Source organism: Xiphophorus couchianus, chromosome 8 (assembly GCF_001444195.1).
Source record: "Xiphophorus couchianus chromosome 8, X_couchianus-1.0, whole genome shotgun sequence".
Classification (NCBI taxonomy): Eukaryota; Metazoa; Chordata; class Actinopteri; order Cyprinodontiformes; family Poeciliidae; genus Xiphophorus; species Xiphophorus couchianus.
In genome coordinates this window covers 12,717,856-12,741,625 of record NC_040235.1, presented here as the reverse complement: position 1 = coordinate 12,741,625, position 23,770 = coordinate 12,717,856, and the positions used below count along the sequence as shown (strand labels likewise).

The 23,770-nt window shown below is 36.8% G+C and overlaps 1 protein-coding gene across 2 annotated transcripts in view; it reads right to left on the bottom strand.

The window, feature by feature from the left end:
* cntfr (ciliary neurotrophic factor receptor) overlaps nucleotides 1–23,770 on the bottom strand; it is a 246,203-nt gene that overhangs the window by 198,383 nt on the left and 24,050 nt on the right. Inside the window, exons 1-2 of one of the 2 annotated variants that reach the window (XM_028025724.1) lie at nucleotides 16,040–16,159; nucleotides 9,043–9,083 (exon numbers count right to left, since the gene is read on the bottom strand). In XM_028025724.1, the coding sequence (XP_027881525.1) occupies nucleotides 9,043–9,083; nucleotides 16,040–16,092 (94 nt within the window). In that variant the 5' untranslated portion in view covers nucleotides 16,093–16,159. Of the gene's footprint in view, nucleotides 1–9,042; nucleotides 9,084–16,039; nucleotides 16,160–23,770 lie in introns of those variants that run through there. The other variant, XM_028025725.1, reaches the window with a different exon arrangement.

Genomic DNA, 23,770 nt, shown 5'->3' with positions numbered 1-23,770 from the left:
GTGACACAGGACTCTCCTTCCAGAATTTAATAATGGCTGGACATTGCATGCTCATTATATTTTCATATAGTTATACAGATGAGTGTGCATTCTCTAGGTCTTACAGACATGTTATGATGAAACTGCTATCTAATGTTGAGTCACATCTAATTTAGGCCACTGTGTAGGTATTACTCAGTGGGATAACGTTCTGCTCATTATATTTGAGTTTTACTGCCATTCTGCTTCTCGCGTCCTAACAGAACTAGTAAGTTCTGAAGCTAAATGGTGGATTTTCCAAGCAGTTCTTTGATGAAAAATAGGAAGGACAGATGTTTTAAAATGCATTTTTTGGTAAAACTGTGATCTGTTCTAAAAACAATTTGTGAAATAAAAAGATATTCTAGTTTTATTATGTCAGACATTGATTTTTGCGGATTTGGTTGGAGCAATCATGAACTTGAGAGTTTGGAATGCTACTTTGTAACATAAGAAAAGCAAGGATAAAGACAAGATACATAAAAGCTCTATCTTACGTCAAGCAACAAGAAAAGATTTAATATTTGGAGAAAAAGGAAAAAAAAAGTATCTCTAAATAATTAGGCAGGGTGAAAAATACAATTGAAAGATCTGATTGTTTACATTGGATGTCTTTTCCCCATGAATTAGAAGAGTTAGGAGAGTTAGAAGAGAACGTTTCATATTTGTAATTGTAAGATTATAATAATATTCAATAAATTAAGGGATGTGATCCAATTAGGTTTGCTTGCCAGATTAAAAGTATGTTTTGAAAAGCAGTTTTTAAGCAGGCACTAGACATATGTTTCATAAGCTCATCGCCCTGTATTTAAAATGTTTTTCTGATATGATGTATTATTTAAAATATTAGCAACAAGCGGAACATCATCATAATAAAATAAATAAAGGGTCAGAGTTTGGGTTAATCTATTTAAAGTGTTTCACTTAGTGAAATGAGTCACTGAAAAAAATAACTTTTTAATAGTATTCTAATTGACTGAATATGACAAAGCATATTGTGAATTCATTCTGCTGTTTTGTGTAGCTGTGTTCTAAAATTAGTGTCCTGTTTTCCAGCCGTCATACTGAAGATTTAAACTGTAGTGCTTTGTTCAGAGCATCTTTTTTAGAAATTAAACAGCATATATTTCAGATGGGGATACAAGCCTAACTTTTCACCGTGCCAGCCCTTATGCCACACAGTACACTGTGCGCTCGAAGCTAACAAGAGTCTGTCAGGAATCGATATCTGGCATGAAAAACGATGTGACTTTCAGTTGCCGTGGCCGCATCAATCACACCATTAGCATCAGCTCATCTCTCGACACCAACTTGGGAGTCATCCTTCCCGCCCTCCCCTATACGCTCTATCCCGTTTTTCCTCTCCTTCTCCTCTTCATCCAACCTCTCTTTCTCGCTCACTCTCTCCTCTTTTTTCCTCCCTCTCTCCCTCCCTGCCAACTCAGCGGATGCCCCTTGTCACAGCTCCTATTTCAGCCTTCTGAAGTTTCCTAATTGATCGCAATTAGAGCTGCTGCAGAGCAAAGCGATGAGGAGGAGGAGGTGGAGGAGGGAGGGGAATGGGTGGGCACAGAAACTGAGATGTGGACAGAAAGAGAGCGTGCATGTGTTTTAAATGACACACGGAAAGTGATAAAAATGGATCATCTTCTTTTAAGGTCATATACACTATATATTGTACAGTTATTGTTGCTGCTGCACTAAGTTTGACCACACATTGTTTTTATTATGGGTTTCAGGAAAGGTCAGACAATATTATAGAAAGAGCCAGATGGGAGGAGAGGACAAAGAAGAAAGACATAAAAAAGTGATAGTAGGTATAAGACAAAACAACGGTTAAGTAAACAGAATATTGGATTGGTCCTGTTTTATCATGTTCAAAAACATTTTTTTATGAATTTGAGTGTGTGTCAAAGTACAAGAACTTCTCAATTGAAGCAGTATTTAGATTTTAGTAATGCATACAAACTAGGGTGCCAATGTGACATTAATTTTTGAATATGTTTAGAAAATGTTTTCAGCAACAATCAGAATCTCTTTTTAAATCAATGAGATAATAGCTTGATAAATCACAAGCTTGTTTAAAAAATCTGCAATTAGTTTAAAATGTTCCAATAGGAGTCTCAGTAAAATCAGAATAAGTAAATCTTTAATTTGATTACATTTATTCATTAATTTAAAAAAAGTACTCTAAGAAGTGACTTTATACAGCAAAAAAAAAAAAAAAATCAGTGCCACAGTTAAAGACCTGACCAAACATTTAGATAAAATAAATGGAATTGATCTATATTTTTTATTTATTGATTCTAGTCTCTAGAAGCATTTTTATAATTCATGACTTGACCTGTATCCCTACATGACAGACCTCTATTCATCTTAGCCATTCTACAACCCAAACTAAGGAGTGCTAAAGATATGAAAACTCAAACGTAAACAAAGAAAAAGATAAAAGTGCATGAAAAACAACTTTTGCATGAACACGTTTGGAAAATTTCTTCAGAGGCGGACTGGAACGTTTTTGTTTTTGTTTTTTTTTTTTTAAGAAATGTGACAGCCGAAGGTGACAGACAGAGCGAGCAGAAGATTTGTAATAGGCAGATAAAGAGATAAGAGAGGCAGAATGACAAAGAGGAAGAATAACAATGGTGCCAAAGCTCCTTCCATCCTTCTTGCAAACATCACTGATCCCCCTTTTTCTCTCATTTAAATTCCTTTCTATTGTCATTTCAATCCAGGCCTAACCCCCACTGCCTGGCAAATACACACGCACACAATCACTCGCAAACACTCACGAACATTAGAGCGCACATGTATTGACCTCCGGCAGCAAGCGGGACAATCCCAAGGCGCAGAGCTCACACATCTCTGATAATCCTTATCAGTGAGCACACGCTGACAGTGTCTGCTGGAAAGAGAGGCTCAAGTTTCACCAGACTGCAGATGTCTGTGAGACCCTATCCATGCTAACATGGGTGGGGGAATGGGGAGCAGCTTGTCACCAAACATCCCCACTCTTGTCAGCCACACAAGGGCAAGCAGAGTAGCACGGCGCTCAGCTGTGCCTTGTCAACATGTATTGTTGACATGGCTAACTTTATTCTCTTCCTCGCCTAACACGGTGCAAAGACTTGTCAGCAGGCATGCTGCTATCAGTAGTGGCCGCTTGAAACATACTCAAGGCATCTAATAGCACAAACAAGCCTCGAGTGGAATGTCTAGTCAGCGTGGTTAGGACATGGTTCATTATTACAAATTCGGGGCGCATCATTACCTTGTCAGCACCTCCTTGTCAGAAATGGAAGCTGATCCTGACCTAAATATTGCGGAGGCAAGCAGCAAAGGAATTTTCTAAAAGTAGAGCATTAATGCGTTTGTATAATTTATTTCATTACTGCTCCAGTAACGAAATATGTCTAGTCAAATATTGGAAATAAGGACAAATTATCTAGCATGTGTTGTAGATAAGATATATTCCATTTATCAACAAAATCGGAGTCAGAGTTCCAGAATTAAACGGTTTTCCAAAACAGGTCATTTAAATGTAATAGACTGTCTGAGGCAAGGGCCAAAGAGACCCATGGCAGTAATACATTTACTGCAGATTGACTGGAAATAAATAGTAGAAAGAGCTATGACACAATAGACAAACAAACAACAACAGCAAGCAATGTATTTGAAGTTTGACAAAACTTCACTGACAAATACAGTGTCAAGAAAGAGACACATTTATTCAATCATAATTATATAAAATATACAAATTATTCCTATATTGCTGTTACTAAATGAAAATTATTACTGCCTATTCTTTCTGAAATGTCTCCCATCTACATCTCTTTGTTTAGAACATTAACTAGTAAACTCTATTAAGAGGTGTTATAGGGAAAAATGAAAGAAAACTAGAAAATTCCTGAAGAAATTTAACCGGGGCCTGCCAAAGTGTGCCCGTCGGTTTGGACCCAGCGTTATGATGCTAGAAATTAGCATCAATGCTAAAGAAAGCTGCAATCATATGAGGACAATGACAAGAATGTTGACTAACATGTACTTGCACCGTTCAGTATGATAAAGTAAGTGTATCAGCTAAAATTAGCAAAAATGCTAATGTTAGCATCATTGCTGTCACTGGCATGTGGGACATCACTAGGATGTTTTCTATAATGGACTTACTCCATTCAGTATACTAAACATGGCTAAAAAGTAAAATAAATAGCTAATAGCTTATTAAAGCTAAAATGCTAATGCTAATGAACTGCCTTGCTGCGCAAGGCAGTTCCCTAACCTCAGAGAAACAGATAATGCAGAATAATATTATTGCACCGCCTGCGGCGGTGCACTAACCTCAGGGGCATGTTGAGGCTTTTATTTTGAAATTTTTGTTAAGCTTAATTTCAAAGGTCCACACTAATCCCATGTGTAATAGTCATTGGGTTAAATCAGTTATATAATGCTCAAAACACAAGTAGTTGATGTAAAAATATTCAAGGCTTTTATTTTGAAATTTTCTTTATGCTTCATTTCAAAAGGCCAAACTAATCCCATGTGTATCAGTGCTTTGGATAAAAAAGTCACATAAAGCCAAAAAGAGCAATAACATGATGTAAAAATATTCAAGGCTTTTATTTTGAAATTTTCAGTATGCTTCATTTTAATATTCCAAACTAATCCCATGTGTAACGGTGACTGAGTTAAATCAGTTAAATACAGCCCATAGCAGCAAGTAGTTGTAAAGGCCAGTTCAGTCCTCCTGGTCTTCCACTATAGTTAGAACTACAGTGATGCGTATTTGTAGTCCTAACCAGCAGCCAATAGCCTCCTGAGTTCCGTTGCTATGGTAAATAATTCTCTCTGCCAACTGTCAGCTGTGAGTGAGACATGCAGGTGGAAACAATTCTCTGTTTGAGCCAGCCAGTTTGAACTAAAAAAAGCATTGGAAACAACTCCTTCCCGTTCGGGAACCGTAATACATATTCGAAAAGCGTTTGAAGCGTATGAGAGGGCTGTTTGTCGTCTCCGATAGTCCCGCAATTCATATCTCTACGTCACTCACAGTATTAACAGTGATAAGAGAAAGAAATGGTGTGCCCAGATCTGAAATTTTTGAGAAATATATGAAAATACATGGGAGAGAGCCTGAGAGAGCGACAGAAAATCCTGTCGCATGACTTTGCTCTGAAGCACCGTGACAGAAAACCGTAAGCCCTAGAGAAATTTCGAAAACATTTTACCGGAGCAGACAGGCGTATCAATGTCAGGACCGAGTTTGATACCAATCGTGCGATATTTGTGGGCGTGACGGCGATTTCAAAATTATTTTGGGCTCAAAAATTCTCTTCATTTCTCACTCTAAAAAAGCGGCAGTTGGTGTCAGTTATGCTCTGCGTTTCGGCAGTTGGAAATTTGGCTCGTTTTTCGCTTTTTACGTCGCCATCGTAAGTCCAATTCCTTATAAAAATAATAGCTCCAATGCCGGGAATAAGCCGCACGTTTTGATACCACTTTTGTGGGTGGGCTCGCAGCGGTACGAGCCGCATTAACGGTAGCGGAATAAGTAACTATAATAATAAAGAGACATTCTATTGGGTGTAGAATAATAGGTGCCTGCCATGCAATGCATGGAGGCAGTACTGACTTGCTTCACAAGTCAGTACTGCTCTCCTTATGCATTGCTATGGGCAGGCCCCAATTACCCATACTGAATAGGAGGAAAATTTATCCTGACACCTGACATAATGAGTGAACTTGGAAGACGTCTCAGGTCATTTTAAATCTATTAGGACAGCACAGGCTTTTAGGTAACATACAGACACATACGCCCGCGCGCACACACACAGATCTGCACACTTGTTGGTGAAACAGCAGCTTACGCAAGCACAGGCAAAGAAAATCATTTTTAAAAATGTACTTGTCATAATTGTAGAACCCAAAAGTCAATTTCAAAGTCAATTTAATGGCAGGGCTGCACAGTGGCGCAGTTGGTAGCACTGTTGCCTTGCAGTAAGAAGGTCCTGGGTTCGATTCCCGGCCGGGGTCTTTCTGCATGGAGTTTGCATGTTCTCCCTGTGCATGCGTGGGTTCTCTCCGGGTACTCCGGCTTCCTCCCACAGTCCAAGAACATGACTGTCAGGTCAATTGGTTTCTCTAAATTCTCCCTAGGTGTGAGTGTGTGTGTGCATGGTTGTTTGTCCTGTATGTCTCTGTGTTGCCCTGCGACAGACTGGCGACCTGTCCGGGGTGTACCCCGCCTCTCGCCCGGAACGTAGCTGGAGATGGGCACCAGCAACCCTCCCGACCCCATTAGGGACAAGGGTGAACAGTAAATGGATGGATGGATGGAATTTAATGGCAAAACTCACTTGCAAAGGAGGAAATCAGGAAGTGAAACAGACAAATCAATGCCAATATGATTTGAAAGGAAAAGATGAATCTGTGTGTATGAGGGACAGCATGCATGTGTAAAGGTGATTCTGCCGCCCATGTAACCCAGGGAAATCAAAACACAAACTCTCACATTACTGGTGACCCGGCCAGGCCCCCTGCCATTGACAACCATCAAAAACACCACCACACACAGACACACTCATCAGCAGGCGATCCATGCACTTTGCAGAGATGCATGTCAGTGGGAACTGTTGCGGTGGTCAAAAACAGAAAGGAAGAGTTGCATCCCCATGGGCTGTCTTACATCTACAACTGATGGAGGCTTCTTTAAATGCTAAGTGAATAGTTATGAGGCAGAATACTGTACATCACTCTTTAAGCTATTCCATCTGATCTCCACTCCCTAAGACCAGGATTGTATTGCAGAACCTTTTAGAAATGATAAATCAAATTACACATTTAATGCTTTTTTGCAGTTTATTATTTAGTCCTCTACTTACAACACTGGAACCCTTTAAATGAAAACTACAGTAATGTTAGCTCATTCCCCTTGTAAAGTTGCCAATTTATACAAACTTTGAAGTAAATACTTCATACTTCTTGATTCCATCTCCCGAGTCCAATAAAGATAAAAAAAAAAAATACAAATATAAAATTCCACATCTCATTTTATCTGTAAAAACACATATATGCTGATCTGATTTTTATTTCCTCTAAAGGTTATCTATTTATAACTATTGTCTGTACACTATGAGCATGTGAAAAAGTCTAGTTCCTTGTTTGTGCAAACAATCTTAGCCAATGTAGTTGATTCGAATCAACTTCATTGGGCAATATTTTTTACAACAGAATTTTGATTGGTTGATTAGCTATTTGCTATTTTACAGGTTATTAATTAAACTTGAGAATTTCTTTTGGACTGATAAAGAGAATAGTTCTTCTCGAAATGTTAACAAATCTGAGCTAGGTTTTTGGCTCTTTATGCCTGTTTACATCCCGTCCTTCACATTTTCAATACTTATCCATAGTGTCTTTCCATTTAATTGCATAAAAACTAATTTCTTTTGTTTTTTACACCTGTGGATTGTATGTATCGTTACCATATCCTATATGTGCTTAATATTTTTGGTCTATATATATAATATATTATTATAATACATATTAATTTGTCCAATAAAAATGTCCCTGCTGTATCAACAATGGACTCTGTTAAATCTCAAATTCTGTAAATAACCTTTAACTTCTGAGAGATTTTTTCAGTGACAGAGTATTTGTTTCCTCATCATTTCACATATCCAACATTTCTGCATTTTGCTTGTTTCTTGTAAACGTGCATCACTGCAACCACCAGGCCACAAGACAGACGATCCCGACCGGGAGAATAAATTCTTGAACTTGGACTCAATTATGGCAATGGCTGAAAAGAAATTCTCAGAGTAATTATGCTGCATTACACCTGTTTTTCAGCATAAGCCTAGAGCTTCAGCAGTCTACTGGTTAAATCCACTGGCACAGGGGAAATATGAGTGGGGGGGAAGCACATATGCAATGCCTACCACCCCCCCCGTCCACCACAATTGCAGTAAAGCTGCCCGAAAGCAAGGCTCATAAACTCCTGTTTGTTGTCTGCAGCAGTCAAGTGGAAAACAATTTGCATTTGGTAACTCTTTATGCAAATATCATTCTTCATTTATGTATAAATCTATTATGAATGACTTCAGGCAATTTTTTTTATAATTTATTTTAGTGATATTTAATTTTAGCTTCAGCTCTGGATGAGTGAATAAAAGTGTGTATGCACACTATCCTTGTTCAAAGTGGTGTGGCAGGCTTGGACTTCCCTGTATGTAACCCAATAGTCCTGAGGTGTCTGAATGCGTTGCAGTGGCCTGCATGGAATCTGGATATCTGTCTACATGTGTGTCCATGCCGTCTGCATATTTCGTGTGGGCGTGCGTGTGCATGCGTGTACAGGCATGCCAGAAAGTTCCTCCTGGGTGGAGGGTAATACCTGCATTCCAACTTTTTCTGTATCTGACCGTCAACATATGTATGTCGCTGGCATTTCTGGTCAGAGGAACTTTATACGGCTCCCCAGAGTTCTTTCAACACCGACAGCTCCACACACACATTCATAGACTCACATATCCTTCTGCTGACACATGCATGTCACCACGGCAACCAGATACAACCTAAGATGTGATATTGGCAGACTAGCAACAGTACCGGTGGTCTCAGAGGCTCCAAACATGCAGATTTCTCCTAATCATTTTAGAGAAAAACACTTGAGAATCTTGAAAATTCTACAAATCTTAGAATGTAGAGTTATTATTATTATTATGTACCAGCTATTGTACACACTGTGGTTTTTTTCTCACACGTGGCTCACATTGTTAACTTGAACTTGAGTGTTCGTTGTGAATGTAAGCTGCTTAAAAAGAATAAAAGGTTTCGAAATTGATGGAACAAAATCATAAAATGTTACAGCAATAGCTTATTGATAAGATTTTATTTTTAATCATTCACGGTTTTCACTCTCAAAAACTGTGAAAAGTTCAGAAATACGGAAAGGGAAAATCAGGAAAGGGGAAAAAAAGAGAAAAACTTTCATCTATGCAAAAATCCAAAGACAAGAATTACACTTACCATAGACTGGGGTAAATGTTGGCTCTGTCTTCCTCTTCACCCTGTCAGATAAAACATAGTCAGTCATTACGTTCAGGATTTGGGTTGAGTCTAAATGTATCTCCTCTGAAAAATGATTCAGCATTTTACATTTTATCATATTACAACTACTGACTTTAATGCATTTACTGAGATGTTAAGACAGAGTTAGATAAATTGGTGGATAACTGTATATCTGAAGGAAAAGAAAAACAAATTCTCCCTTTCTGTGAATTATCTCTGTGTACTCCAGCTTCCTTCCACAGTCCAAAAACATGGCTGTTAGATTAATTAATCTCTCTATATTGTTCTTATGAATCAGTTTCTGTTGTTCTTTGACCGATTGTCAGCATGTATAGGCTGTATCCTGCATCTCTACAATCCCTGTCTTCCCAATCCCACTCCCACTGGCAACCCTGAAAGGATAAATGTGTCTAGATAATGAATGGATAAATAAAATTAGGGCAAAATCACATCACACTTTTCAGATTGTGTGAACTCTTCCAAATTGGAACTCAAACACATAAATTTCTGAATAGAACTTTCTGAAATGAAAGTTTAGCCTTTCATCCATCTAATAAAAACATTAAAACGACAAAAAGTGGACTAAGGTGGCATAAGTTTTTGAATTAGAAAAAAAACAAAAACAATTCAAAATAATGTACTACAATGTTTCTGTTTATCACATATAGTACAAATAAACACATAATATTAAAAAGTTGTAAAGTGACAACAGGAACATAATGTGTTAACACTCTTGCAAGGCCTTGTAGCATTTATTGTTTTCCACATCTTTGTTATTGCAGATGGAAAATAATATTCAGCTATGGACCTCATATGATGCTGGAGGGAGATGCATTGCCCCTCGGAAAACCACACCCCCAAGGATAAACATATTTTTATATAGATATGAAATTTATAGTTTTTCCGGTTTGTATTTAGGTGATAATGGGGAAAAAAGTTAACTAATGCTTTCAATACTGAACATTTTGCAGCAGTCTTATCTCCACAGTGCATTTGCCATTTCTATCCATCTGGTTTCAATTCTTTCCACCTGCCCATCAGTCTGCAGCCATGGATAGGTGAGCCTATTACACGCTTCTCACACTAGTAGACACACTTCTACATGCATGCGCACCCCTCCACTCCCACAATATACACACTACCTTTTACTTTATGGTAATTTAACTTGTCATGCACATCAGCCAAATCTGCTCCTCTGTAAAACGGCTGTTAGTGAACCCACATCAGGGCCCTGATGAAGTGGTTCAAAGTCCAGAACGAGGAGCTCAAACAACCTCTTAGACCTCCAGCAAATACAAGACACAAACTAGCACAAAGTCAGCATAAATTGTGCTTTAGAATACCATTCCAACCTCAGGAATTCTCAGAAGAACTTGGAGGAGAGTGCCAAATAAATAAAGTGAAATTAAATGCAGGTAAGCAATGCAAGTCTGACTTGCTTACTTGTTTAACTCAAGTAACATGCATACCTTCTGTGAATGGATTAAATAGATTAGATCAAAATCACTCCACACTTTTCAGATTGAGGGTCTTGTTTAACTCAAGTAACATTAAATGTACAGACATTGTATGTCTATGTTTTTACCTCTCATTCTATGAATGAAAGGTGAAAATAATAACTATATGCTGGAAAATTACACACTTGATCCTAAATTTCAAGATTTATTTGAGGATACCGTATCAGCTAAAAGCCAATTATAATGCGATTTTTCAATGAAACAGCACATTCCTCATAATTAATCCTAAACATGAAAGAATTAACTCCCTAGAGGATGAGAATAGACGTATATTTGACTTTTTCCTGTTTTTTTTTTTTTTTACATAATCTTTAATTGATTTCTTTTCATAATTTATCATCCTTAAAGTGTTGTTTAAATATTTTTTATTCTAACATATATTTTATATTAAATTTGATTTAATTTAACTCAGTTTGATAAGTAACTAGTTAACAAATTAGTTGCCTATCAAATTATGTGTTGACCTACCACATAAAATCACAAGAACATAAATTAAAGTTGTTATACAATGAAAAAATATCTGGGGATTTTATGAAGTATATTGTTTGTTTTTATTCATTTATCTATTGCAGCACAGAGTTAAGGGTCACCATCATATATATAACTGAGGGCATCAGTGTCTTCATGGCTATTTATTTCTTTCCAGAAAACCTGTCCCAGGCCAAGTTTCGCTTGCAGACAAAATAGAAAATAAATAAATAAAGACAAAGTGTATTTGCTGATACTGCTGGGCTCCAATGTTGCAGGATGTGCTATCATGTGAAACATCACTTTTTGGTCAACTACACACTTTCTCTGCACATACACTTATGTTTATTGCACCTCAATCCACCTCTCAGCTTGTCTTGACCTCCTTTGCTCTCTCTGTCACTTTGCCCTACTATGAGTTTTTCAACCTCCAAAAGCACTTTTTGTCTATTTATGTTGTGTCAGTGTTCCCCCAGACCTTGACACCAGCTGTACTACTTCAGTTCAGCAGCTCCCGAACTCTCTGGGTGACACATTAAGCTCCATGCAAGCAGAAAATAAACAAATATTGTCAGAGCTGAATAATAATACAGCAAATAACACAAAAATAAAACCAAGTACATCAGCAAAAAAAATAAAATAAAAAAATCCCACAGGCCTTTTTGCAGTTCCAATGAGGGTGCATTAGCAGGCAAGTCTAAAATTGCTGGGATGGGAGAAGACTGAATTGTGATCATGCAAATAAAATAAATAAATAAATACAAAATACAAGAGAATAAGTGAAAGGTCTAAATATGCTGTAGCTACGAGAGAAAGGATTCAAATAGATTGGAGAGAGTGTGAATAGTGAGAGACGACTCTCAGAGATAATTACACACTCAGCACGTGTCTTTTCACCACCCCAATAACAAATCACATGGTTTCACAACCAGACACACCAAAAGTCATTCCAGAACTTTTTGTTCTGCAACAACACTTTGTCAGAAATGAAACTAATTTAAAGCAGAAAAAAAGTTTTTGATTATTTATTTTTTTGATTATTTATTATACTTTTTTCCTTTTCTTTTAATAATACACAGTCAAAAAACTATGGCACATCATCATGGGAGAATTTTTATTTCAAACAGCAAAACTTGATAAAAATCTTTGAATGATGCTGCACCATTTTGATTTATGGAATACTAAAAGTCTAATGGTAAGCTTGGTCTCTAACAATGGCATGGCTGCTTGCCTAGTGCCCTGGTCTTATAATACACTTTGCAAATATTTAAGCCGCCAGCTAAAAGATGGGATTATGTGCATGAATTTTTCTGTGTCTTTTAGTCGATAATCAGATGAAAAAAATACTTTTGGGAAGAGTACATGATTCATTCACTGACATACAGGATGGCAGACGCTGCTGCTGCAGCACTCATTCAGTCCAAACAGAAAAGTGTGAATTCATAATCACAGATTGTTTCAACTTTATTCAATATCTTCATATTGTACAGATTTTCACCTGTTACTGTAAAACAAACCTGACCAATCAGTACTCCATATTCCTGCCTTATTTCACTTCCTGAATACATCTTTACAGCCGAGCCTGACAAATTATGTGTGCAGTGCAATAATGCTCATAATCGCCATCAAATATTAAGACTAAAAGTGGCCTAATACAAATTGCTTAAGTATACATGTAATGGAAGGTTTATCTACATTATATACAACAATGTGATGGCACACAGAAAAAAAATTATATTTATTGTAAAAAAGTTAGCAAATTTGTTCTTACGGGAACTAGAAACTTTGATTGTATGTTTATGAAAAGTTGGTAAAAATGTGATGTCTTAGGGTGGGGAATCTAAACGTAAAGAAATAAATCACAGCTTGTGAATTTATTTAAGTACATGTTAGGTATATTTTTGAAGTATGTGCATTATTCATGCACCACCATTTTATATAGCACGAGTATATTGGAATGATGTGTGAAATATATAATCTGCTACCTTTGCTATATTATGACATATCAGTGTCTTTTTTGTTTGTTTGTTTTTTTTTTACTTTTTGTACTGATTGCTCAGCCATCTGGAGGCCGTAGGTAAATGTTTTATGTACAATCTGAGTTTATTAAAGCAACTTAATTGATAGCTGTAGGAAACAGGTCCAGTTCCCCTTCTATGTCAGTCACTTCAAGAGATAAGCATGCAGAGGTGAGTGAATCTCCAATGCAGACAGAACCTCTGCATACTAATCATGAGATTAAGAAGCATCATTGTACTGAAATTTGCCCAAAAATTCTACATTTCGAAAAGTTCAGTATCTGTACATCACAATGCTAATGAAATAAGGCTTTGCTGGAGATTAAATTTCAGTGATTTATTTCAGCAAAGCTACTACTATCATAGGCATAGAAATTCAGACTGATGTTGCATACTAAAGTTGTGTACCTTTGTTCTCCAATAAAAAAGGCAGGTATGCAAAAGTCTGAAAGGTGATAAGATATTAACAGATGTTCTCGTCTTACAAGGAAGCTTACTGGAAAAATTATAACTATAGCTTGTACCCATTCATTCATCGATGTCCTATACCCGCTTTTCCTAATCGGGTGAAGAGGTTTGTTGGAGACACAGAGAACAGACAACCATACATACTTAATGACCATTAAGAAATCTGCAAGGAGGTGAATACATTTTCACAAAAATACATTGCAGAGTTTTTAAATCATAGGTTAAAAACAGTAAACTGGACATGGAGGGTTCACTGTGTAAGAACCATAATCGGCTTCATAACTGTCATCTGACAGAGCACATCACCGAGCAGATGTGTTTTACTAACGTAAAAGGACGATCGAGGTCCTTGTTATGGTGTGGTGTGGAGCAAACAGAAAGGACAGAGAGAGGAAGGCAAATGAGGACTTTTACCAGCCCAGTAAAGATTAAAGGGAGTAAATGTGAGTTTCACAGCCATAAGGCCATGCAAAGCAAATGTGGCCATTAATGCAAACCCAACAAGGACTGTATGTGTAATGCATTTGAAATATAAACTAAGTAGTCATCTTTAAAAGCTGCATACAAGCTGCTCTTTTCTTTGTATAAAAAATTTATAATCATAATTACTGTATATCCATATACAGTACTAAAAGACATTACTCCTCTATATGTATGTTCATCATTTCTATAATGATGGAAATATGAAACCTGCATGGAGTCTGAGCCTTTTAACAAACAGTAGGAGACATGGTAAAAATGGAACATTTGGAAAGGAAAGGTAAATTTAAACTACTTCAATTTCTCAGTCCAGTGACTAAAACTTTACTTTAATTGTATCAATGTACATTTACAGAGACCTGCATGACACTGTCATGGCTGTTAAAGTGTGTCATTATAAGATAAAGTGCTTTGTTTCTTGCAGAGACCAAGGTGTGAAAATGAAGCCCTTTATTTACAGTGTGTCTTCCTGCCTGACTTGCTTTTCCTTCACGCATTGATAAACACCAGAGGGGCTTTATAGATCCTGCTGGAGATCATGGTCAGAATAGAGGTCAGCGAGCTTCAACTGCCGGTGAGGGTTGTGCTTACAGTGAACTTACAGGTAACTTACAGTTGCAGTTACCTGTAAGTTACACATAGCTCTTTTTTTCAGAGTGAAGTGAATAATACATATAATTAGAAACAATTAAGACATGTTTCTGATGTACAAATCAACTGTGACACCTTTTATAATTATATTCAACAAATTAGAATATGCATTCCGATGAGGTTTGTCAGATAAAATGTACCTTTTTAAAAATAATAACCTCTGAGTAGGTTTTAAACATGCTTCTTATTAATTTAAAATTTCTGAACTGTTTTCTCTTATTTTGTTTTTCTTGATGCATTTTTTTTTTATTTTAAACATTCTTTCATTAGCTGTATAAGCAGACAATCCTCATCATCATTGACAGAAATAAAGAATAATGAGTTTCACTCACAGAATTGAGTTACTAAAATAAGTTAGGTTTTTAATTATATTCTTATTTACTGAATGGGTCTTTATATCCAATTATTCCAGAACTTGGAACTTAAACAGGTCAAAGCTTAGGTTTTTGTACCCATCAATAAACAATTAGAATGTCTGTCATACATATGCATTCCTAACATTCATAGACATTCAGTGGAGTTTGGCGAGTGAGGGGAAATTAGAAGGTCATTGTTGCATCCCCATGTCCAGGTTTTGGTTTAATTAACACCATGTTGACTATAAAATAAATAAGCCTGGCATAAAAATATTTACAGTACAAAAAAAGTACATTTGGTGCATGGTAGATCTTCTTCTTTCAGTTTTACAGCTTAATAAGCATTGGGTCCATTTGACTTAGGCAACAAGGGGTTAACAAGATAAAAAAGAAAATTGATCCAATAATTGCATCCATTACAACAGATGTAGAGATTGGTTTGGAGTGAAATGGGGCTCACTTTTCTACTTTATAATGTTCTACACCAGTCTAATTGTTGGGTTTATACCTGAAATTTCAGCATGGAAGGTGAGGGCACTCTTCCCTACAATTATCATCTTTAATACTGGTTGCTGTTTACAGATTGATCTATATTTGGCCAGCCCTGCAGATGAAACATTCTGAGACTCTTCCACCAAAACGTAGCCTAATACAAGTAAAGGTAATTTTAGCCAAATAAAGAAATGGGCATTGAAATATTAGGTGACTCAAGAGCAACAAAACCCCCAGATAATGAAAAAAGAAAGCATTTATTGCCATGTTGTTCAAAAAGATACTTTAACGAATCAGTAAGGTTAACATACGAAGATGTACAGTTTCTCAATTTTTGTTACATAACAATCACAAACTTCAGTGCATTTTTTTTTTTTTTTTTGCTATTGCGTGTATGTAATGTGAGGGAGGAGCTGTCACTAGCTAAAACGTAGTCTAACAGTAAAGTCCGTGACAACATGCAACATGCACACATGCATACACACGCTCACCCGAAATAACTTACTTTTTGGTGTCCGCAAAAACTGCCACGGTTCGTTGTGACTGCGGTGCACACATGGTATTACTGCCTCAGTTGTCATGTTCATGCTAACTTGTAGTTTTCAGCATCAAACATTTTCCAAATATTCAAGCCAAGCTGTTTCCAGGCTGAACCAGGGATCACGTGATAACGTGTCTGTGATGTCATCGGGACGTTGCGTTAATTGAGAGTTCTATTTTGGAAACAGGTTGCCTTTTTTTTCTCAGTGTTATTATTATGTTATTTACTTTGTATACTCTAGAAGTAATTGTTTAGGTTTTTTTTTTGTTCATTTGTTTGTTTTGTTTTTGTCTTCCTGTGGGCGGAGCCTGGGGCTATAAAAGACTCCCCACAGGGAGTCAAACTGAGTTTTAACTATCAACAGGTCACACTGAAGGTGATGGACTTTTGAACTGCTCTATGGGTACTGCAGTTTTTTTTTTGTTGTTTTGTTTTTTTGTGTGTGTGTGTGTGTCTGTTTTTAACCTGCCTGGACAGCCATTGTAAATATGCTGCACAGCTTCTTGAACTTTCTTTCACCTGAAGATGAGCACAATAGTGAACTACGGCATCAGCCTATCATTTTTGTCCAAATCCCAACAGAACCCTGCCACACATAAGACAAATTGTCAAGTTAAAAGAAAACTAATGGTTCATAAATTGTCTTTTCCTTGGAGCAAATAAAAATCTCAAAATTAAACAGCTCATAAAATACGACATTTTGAAATAAAAAGTACTGTGTGAAATGTAGCAAACAAGTTCCAGTGCAAAAAGAGAGGCAGGGGGTACGTTGGTAAAATAAGGGGAAGATTTTGTTATTCCTATTAATTTTCTAAAATGTGTGTTTTGTTGGCAAAATGTGAGGGAGCAAGATAACAAATTCCGCCAAGGTTGTTCAAACAACACAGTGACTGATCGTACAGCCAACTGGGTACCAAGCAAGATCAAAATAGCTTGTGGATTTGAAAACGCAAGCATGCAGGGGAACTGAAAAAGAAGAACCGGGCCAAAATGAGCTTACACTGTCTATCAAAAAGAGTGGTGGGGCAGTGGGAAGGGTATTGGGGGAGACAGGGCAGGGACCAAGAGAGAGCAGCAAACTGACATGAAAATGAGGCAGTGCTTGGGGAAACGCAAGCAGGTTGTGACACCTGAGGTTTGTGAGGGGTTTCGGGTAGGTTGGCTCAGGACGATAAGATGACTGCCACTTTATCTGTAGTCGTCAGGCTGTTAGCACACACACATCCACCCCGACATATGAGCACAAATGTGGGCTCACACAAAATCTGGCCAGGAAATGGTAGACGAAACACAGTTGGAAGATTGGCAGACAGGTGTTTGGGACTGTGACTGGAACTGACTCAGATGTCCATTTGTGTATTGCTGCTTGTGTGGTCTTGTGTATGTGTATAGCTGTGCATGTGTGCGGGTGTGTGTGCATACTTTACAAAAGACATAAAAGGTTAAACCAATTAAAAAATGGCAGGAGAGGGATTCCAGGAAATCCAAGAGTAAATTAACATCTCATTTCATTTTTGAGCTTTTATATCAACTTCATTAGATGCAGAGCAAAATGAATCTGGATGTAATCAAAGCACAAAAAAACAGACACCATGCCAGATGTTGGATATTAGACAGGATGATATGAACATATGATCCTCATACGAAGCAGTCACACTAGTTCAGCCTATTTAAATACACGTAACCACAATTAGTAGCAGAAAAAAGTCACTAAATTTTGGTTTTGACAACAATCCTCTTTACATTGCAGCTCCAATAAACCTGCCACACAAAAAGCCCAGTATTTTGAAACTTTTTCATTGAAGTTGCTTCTTATTTTATTTTTATTCTCATTTTCAGCTTCCCTCCAGTGTTTTGTTTGTTTATGCTCAGTAGTAGAGAATTACAAATGTTTCGGCACTCGGCAGTGCAGGTTGAGTGTGAAAGGCCTCGTAAAAACAGAGGAGAATTCTTCAGATGTACAGAGCAGGAGCCATGTTTGCACACCCAATGACAAATGTAAGTATTTTCTAAGTTAACAAATTTTGATTGTGCGCTACCACTGTATTATCTCTAGCTTAGAGTGTTATTTCTTCTGATTAACATTTGCCAACATGAAAGCCAGGCTGATATTCTGATGTGCTTAGCTTGATATCATTGTCAATTCTTCTCTACAATAAATAAATATATTTCAAATGAATAAAAGAAAATATTAAATTTGGTGATTGTATTTGTTTAAATAATGCTAATTACATGTAAAGTGTGGGATGCATTTCTATTAACCTCACTCCCCCTTTACTCTAATATCCCAAAGTAAAATTTAATGCCACCAGTTTTCTTCAGAAGTTCTGGAATCAAGTTATGTGTGAGTAAAGGGCACGTTGAATACAGCTATTATGTGAAAGGGGGAGGGTTGTTTTTTAAAAGCAGTGAACAACCTGCATAAAGACAAATGGACACACCAGGCAGGTCTGGGAGAATGTTGTGAAGAAGTTTAAAATGGGATTTTCATATAATATGTCATAAGCATTGAATGTCTCAGAACACTGTTGAATCCATAGTGTGAAAACAGAAAAAATATGAGATAAGTGCAAACCAGAACAGAGCAAGCGAAAGAAAAGCACTGATGAGAAAAGAAGCTAAGAGCCCCACAGTGACCCTCTAAGAACTGCAGAGATCATCTGCTTAGGTGGGAGAATCTGTTGTCAGGAAAACTTTTTATTGTACATTTTAGAAAGCTGGCCCTGGTAGATTTCTGGCAAGAATAAGAGGATTGTTAAAATAACGTTTGAGAGGTTTTGCTTAAGATTTGCTATATGTAATGTATATAAAGCAGAAAACATGGGAAAGGAAAACTTTGGTAAGATGAAACCATAATTAACTCACCTAAGTTTACATGCAAATCACTGTTGTGCCAGAAAATGAACATTGCATATTATCCTGAGCACAAGATCCACATGGTATATTATAGTTATCACAGTGCGGTGCTATGGGGATACAGGAATACAGGGCAACCTTGGAAGAAATGTGTTATATTAGTACTTTAGAATGAAATCCAGAGGTCCAACTTCCTAAAATAGTAAAGAGTGTGGTCAAGAAAGGAAGATGATATATAAATCAAAAGTAAGTAGGAAAAAACTGGAGACAAATTACAAATGATCAAATGTATTCACATCACCTGCTGAATTCTAATGACACTTTTAGACACTGACTGACAATCTCCATGTTTTCTTCAAACAATATGACAAATAAACAATCCACACTTGAGTGAGGACGGTTGCACAGTAAATGATTTTAGATGTTTAAGTAACTTGTACCTATTAACATGTAGAGAACATTTGGACTGAGACAATGAATGGAAGCTGCTGTAAAACCATTTCAATTGCAAAGGCATGGGGAAACAACACAAATAAACCCCTTTTGGTATTACCCTGTGGGATCCCACACATTCACTTCTCATTTTTTCCAAACACCCATGGATCACACACCAACTCTGAGACAAACTCCAAATGGGAATGCAAGGGTGTATTTTCATATTATGAAACAAATCAACTTCATGATCCATTATTATTACTTTGGCAGACAGTGAGAGATGGAGATTTCATTTTTTTAAGCTCTGGCTGCTTTAATGTGAAGGCTTTGGGATGCAGTCTAGTGATTCTGTGGTCATCTGCCACCATAAATATTAATTACCAGCTATAGCTTAGCTATTTTACATTCATGTTATGCACTAGCCAAAAAGAAAGCTTTATAAAAAAAATTGAGGCATATACATGTGGATGTCATAAGTGGTCATATTGAGTGCTTGGCTGTGCTTCATTGGTGTGTGTGAAGGTTTATGTGAGATAATGTGCAAATGTCTGAGTGTTCCAAGGACAGGCGATGATGGGAATTGTCCCAAAGGCTCTGCGGTCCTTCTCTAATATACAGTAATAAGCCATCAGCACAGTGTATAACTAGTTAGACACATCATGACGTTATTAAAAAAAGCTTGAACAAAGTCAAGTAAAAGTTAAAGCCTCGCCACATGGAAGATTGCACTCACATTAGGTCAGTTATAACAACAAGTACACTAAAGGGCAAACAATAACTGCATGATATGATAAAAGGTGTTATTAGCTAAAATACTTTTTAGTCTTCTGATTTAAAGTCTTAGTCTTGCATGGCTAATTAAAGTACAAATAATAATTTAGCCTTACCCTTGTTTTTAGAAAACACTGCTCATGGAGACAAATCATAATTCTTCTATCTGCTACTTCATCCCTTCATTCTGTCTTTATGCTTATCTATCAGTCCATTTATCCATTCTGCCTCCTGCATCCACTGGTCTCACTCTCCCTTTATCCTCTTATCTACTTAAATGTATTGTACAGCGCCATTCCAGGCCTGGTGTAGTATATACTGGCCATGAAGATATTGAACAGCACTCTGAATCACTGTCTCTGTTTACCCGTTTACCAAACAGATACATGAAAAGCCCCTGTGTTGAAGCCACGGTTCAGCAGTTTCTAATTATGTGTTGAAGCCTAGACAGCATATTTCATATAGGTCCATAAAGAAGGGATAAGAGAAAAAAGAATGAAATGACATACACTGAAGCAGGAGAGTGGTAAACCAAAACTGTGACAGAAATAGGTTGAAGGGAAACTACAGACCTTATCATTCAGTCAAGTCAGTTGTTTTTTTGTTTTTTTTGCAACAGCTCAATGTTTTGTTTGGTCTGCAACATTCTACTTAACAGCCATTATGTTAGTAATAGCTCAAGCCAAAAATACAATGCACATTCATTGGAAGATACATCAGTTTCCATGAGCACACATTTTAGTTTATAAGAGACTATACATGAAAATAATATGCTAACTACTGAATAAATTTGTTATTGGTTTGGCTATTAAGATTTTCAAACTGATAATTTGCAGTTACGTCATTAAACGTGATTATTTTCTTGGAAGATGTCGATTTGTCCTAACACTAATACTTATGGAGGTAAATTAAAAACTATTTAGTCTCAATAATATTGCAAACTATTCATTAGAGAGAATGGAAAAACTGGCTGATGACTAGAATCAGACAATTTTATATTTGACTAGTCCTGATTGGCGATAGACTAGTCAGAAATTCAAATAGGATATTCTTTTAATCAGTGAATGTACCACACACTTCAGCACTTCCACTTTACAACAACAACACTCTTCAGTGTGGAAACTGTTATTGAGTAAGGAAGACCTAAGGTTTGTCATTTTCAGTATCTGTCATGTATTCACATTTGAATTTTGAGCAATCAAAATATGAGAAGTACTTCATAGGGAACATATGTTTTCCACAAAGGCTAATTGGGCATTTGTTCAGGAGAAATATATACCAGAGACATATACACCATATGCTATTGATTTAGCTCATTTTCTTTTCCATAGAGTTTTGTGTTTTTGTACAACAGGTGAAAAAAATAAGCCATCTGCCACATGTCAATTTGGAAGCATGCTTAGGGCATTTTGTGGTATTCTTAAACAAGCAAATTGACAGATAACAGAAAGGTTGAAGATAGTACAGTAAAATTTCCGTGTTATTCTCTAGTCAGCTTTCATTCTAATCTGTCAAAGTTGTCAGATTTTGAAACTCTGGCATCCTTTTCAACATCTCCAAGTAACAGTAAGAACATATTATTTAGAGAACATGCACTAAGAATTCTGTTAAAAGTTAGTTATGCTAAAATGTTTTATTAGAATCAATATCTACTGTAAGATATTAAAAGGTGTTTAAAATATTAACTTCAAATCATTTGGGGGTTTTTAAACAGTGAAAGTGTTCTCAATCACCCATTGTTTATCTTCTAATATTGTTTTGGAAAAATTACGGTCAGAATTTAAGATTTGAATAAGTGCCTTCAAATAACTATTGAATAAACAAATGCCAATTATGGTATTTGGAATAAGTGTTGATGGTTTGCTTATTTTGGTATATTGGTCTCTGGTTTCCTTAAAAACCAAGAACATTGCCCTGACACAGCTATCCCCTGACTTAAATGTGTATATCCAAGCTCAGAATCAATCTTTAGGCCATTTAGAAATGACCATTGACAGTCCAACTTCACATTATGAAGCAGTGCTGATGTACATTTACATATAACCCTCAGACCTACCCAGGCTACCACTTTGCATTTATTCCCTTGTCTAAACCTTAACCCAGAGGCAAGGTTTGAAGATCACAAAGTGAAGGTTAAAATGTGTCCCGACTTTGCCTTTTGGCAATTTCACATTAATTAGCAAACCTCTATGACTTTGATAGTACAGCTAAATGTGAAACACTCACTCGCGGACACACCAAACCACACACACACACACACCCCATCAGGAGGACATGCATACGTACACACAGCAGCTCTTCTCAGGGCTCGTTAATGAGTGATGTCATTAATGTTGGTGTACGGTTGCCAGCTGTAATATTTCCTGTGGTCATTAGACCATCTGGTGGCCTGACTCCTTGCATATCTCTCTCTGTCTCCACTTCTGCTGTTCAGTATTTCTGGTGGTTCAAAGCTCATGTGTCTTTCTTTCTTTATATATTTGAGCAACTTTCAGTTAAAAGATTCAATGGATTTTTTTAGAAATATATATATATATATACGACAGACTGGCGACCTGTCCAGGGTGTACCCCGCCTCTCGCCCGGAACGTAGCTGGAGATGGGCACCAGCAACCCTCCCGACCCCATTAGGGACAAGGGTGAACAGAAAATGGATGGATGGATGGATATATATATATATATATATATATATATATATATGTATATATATATATATATATATATATATATATATATATACTGTATGTACAGTATATACAGTACAGACCAAATGTTTGGACACACCTTCTCATTGAATTCAATGAGAAAGTGTGTCCAAACTTTTGGTCTGTATTGTGCATATATATATATATATATATATATATATATATATATATATATATATATATATATATATATATATATATATATATATATGGCGGTGGCAGTGATATATATATCACTTTTCTAACCTGAAGGGGTTCTCAAAGACACTTCACATTATTTAGATATATCTTGATGCTGATCTTACTGTCCTTCTTTTGAAAGAAGTTATTGCACCATCAAATTCCCTGGAGTGCAGCAGTATCTCTAATCCAATGGTACTATTTTTTCTTTTTTGCATATTTTAAGCTTATTGGTTTATTTTTACAAATTGAACTGGAAGGGAACACCCTTCTGAGACTAGGTTGTGGGAAAACATGGTCCAGGAGGAAAACCCAGACATCCCTATTTATAAAAGGGATAGTCTGCTCTGGGCTTTGCTACCAGTGGGATATTCCCAAACATTTCCATAGCAAGGTGCCTAGGAGGGCTCGTTACGAAATGTCTGAACCACCTCAACTTATTCCCTTTGGTATAAAAGAGTAGTGGTTCTACTCTGAGCTTCCCCTGAATGACAGAGTTACAACTTTATTTCTTGACCTCAAGCAAGTCACCCTATGCAGGAAGCTAATTTCACCCACTTGTGTCCCAGGTTTGATACTTCATGCCATGATCCTTAACATCTTATGAGCACAGGTGAGAATAAGAACGTGGACTGGTTAATCAAAACCCAACCTGTCTTGTTCAGACCTTTTTACATCAATATCAGACAGAATAGGGGCATCAATCTGTTTATTTCCTCCTTCATCTTCTAGATATATTACAGACAAA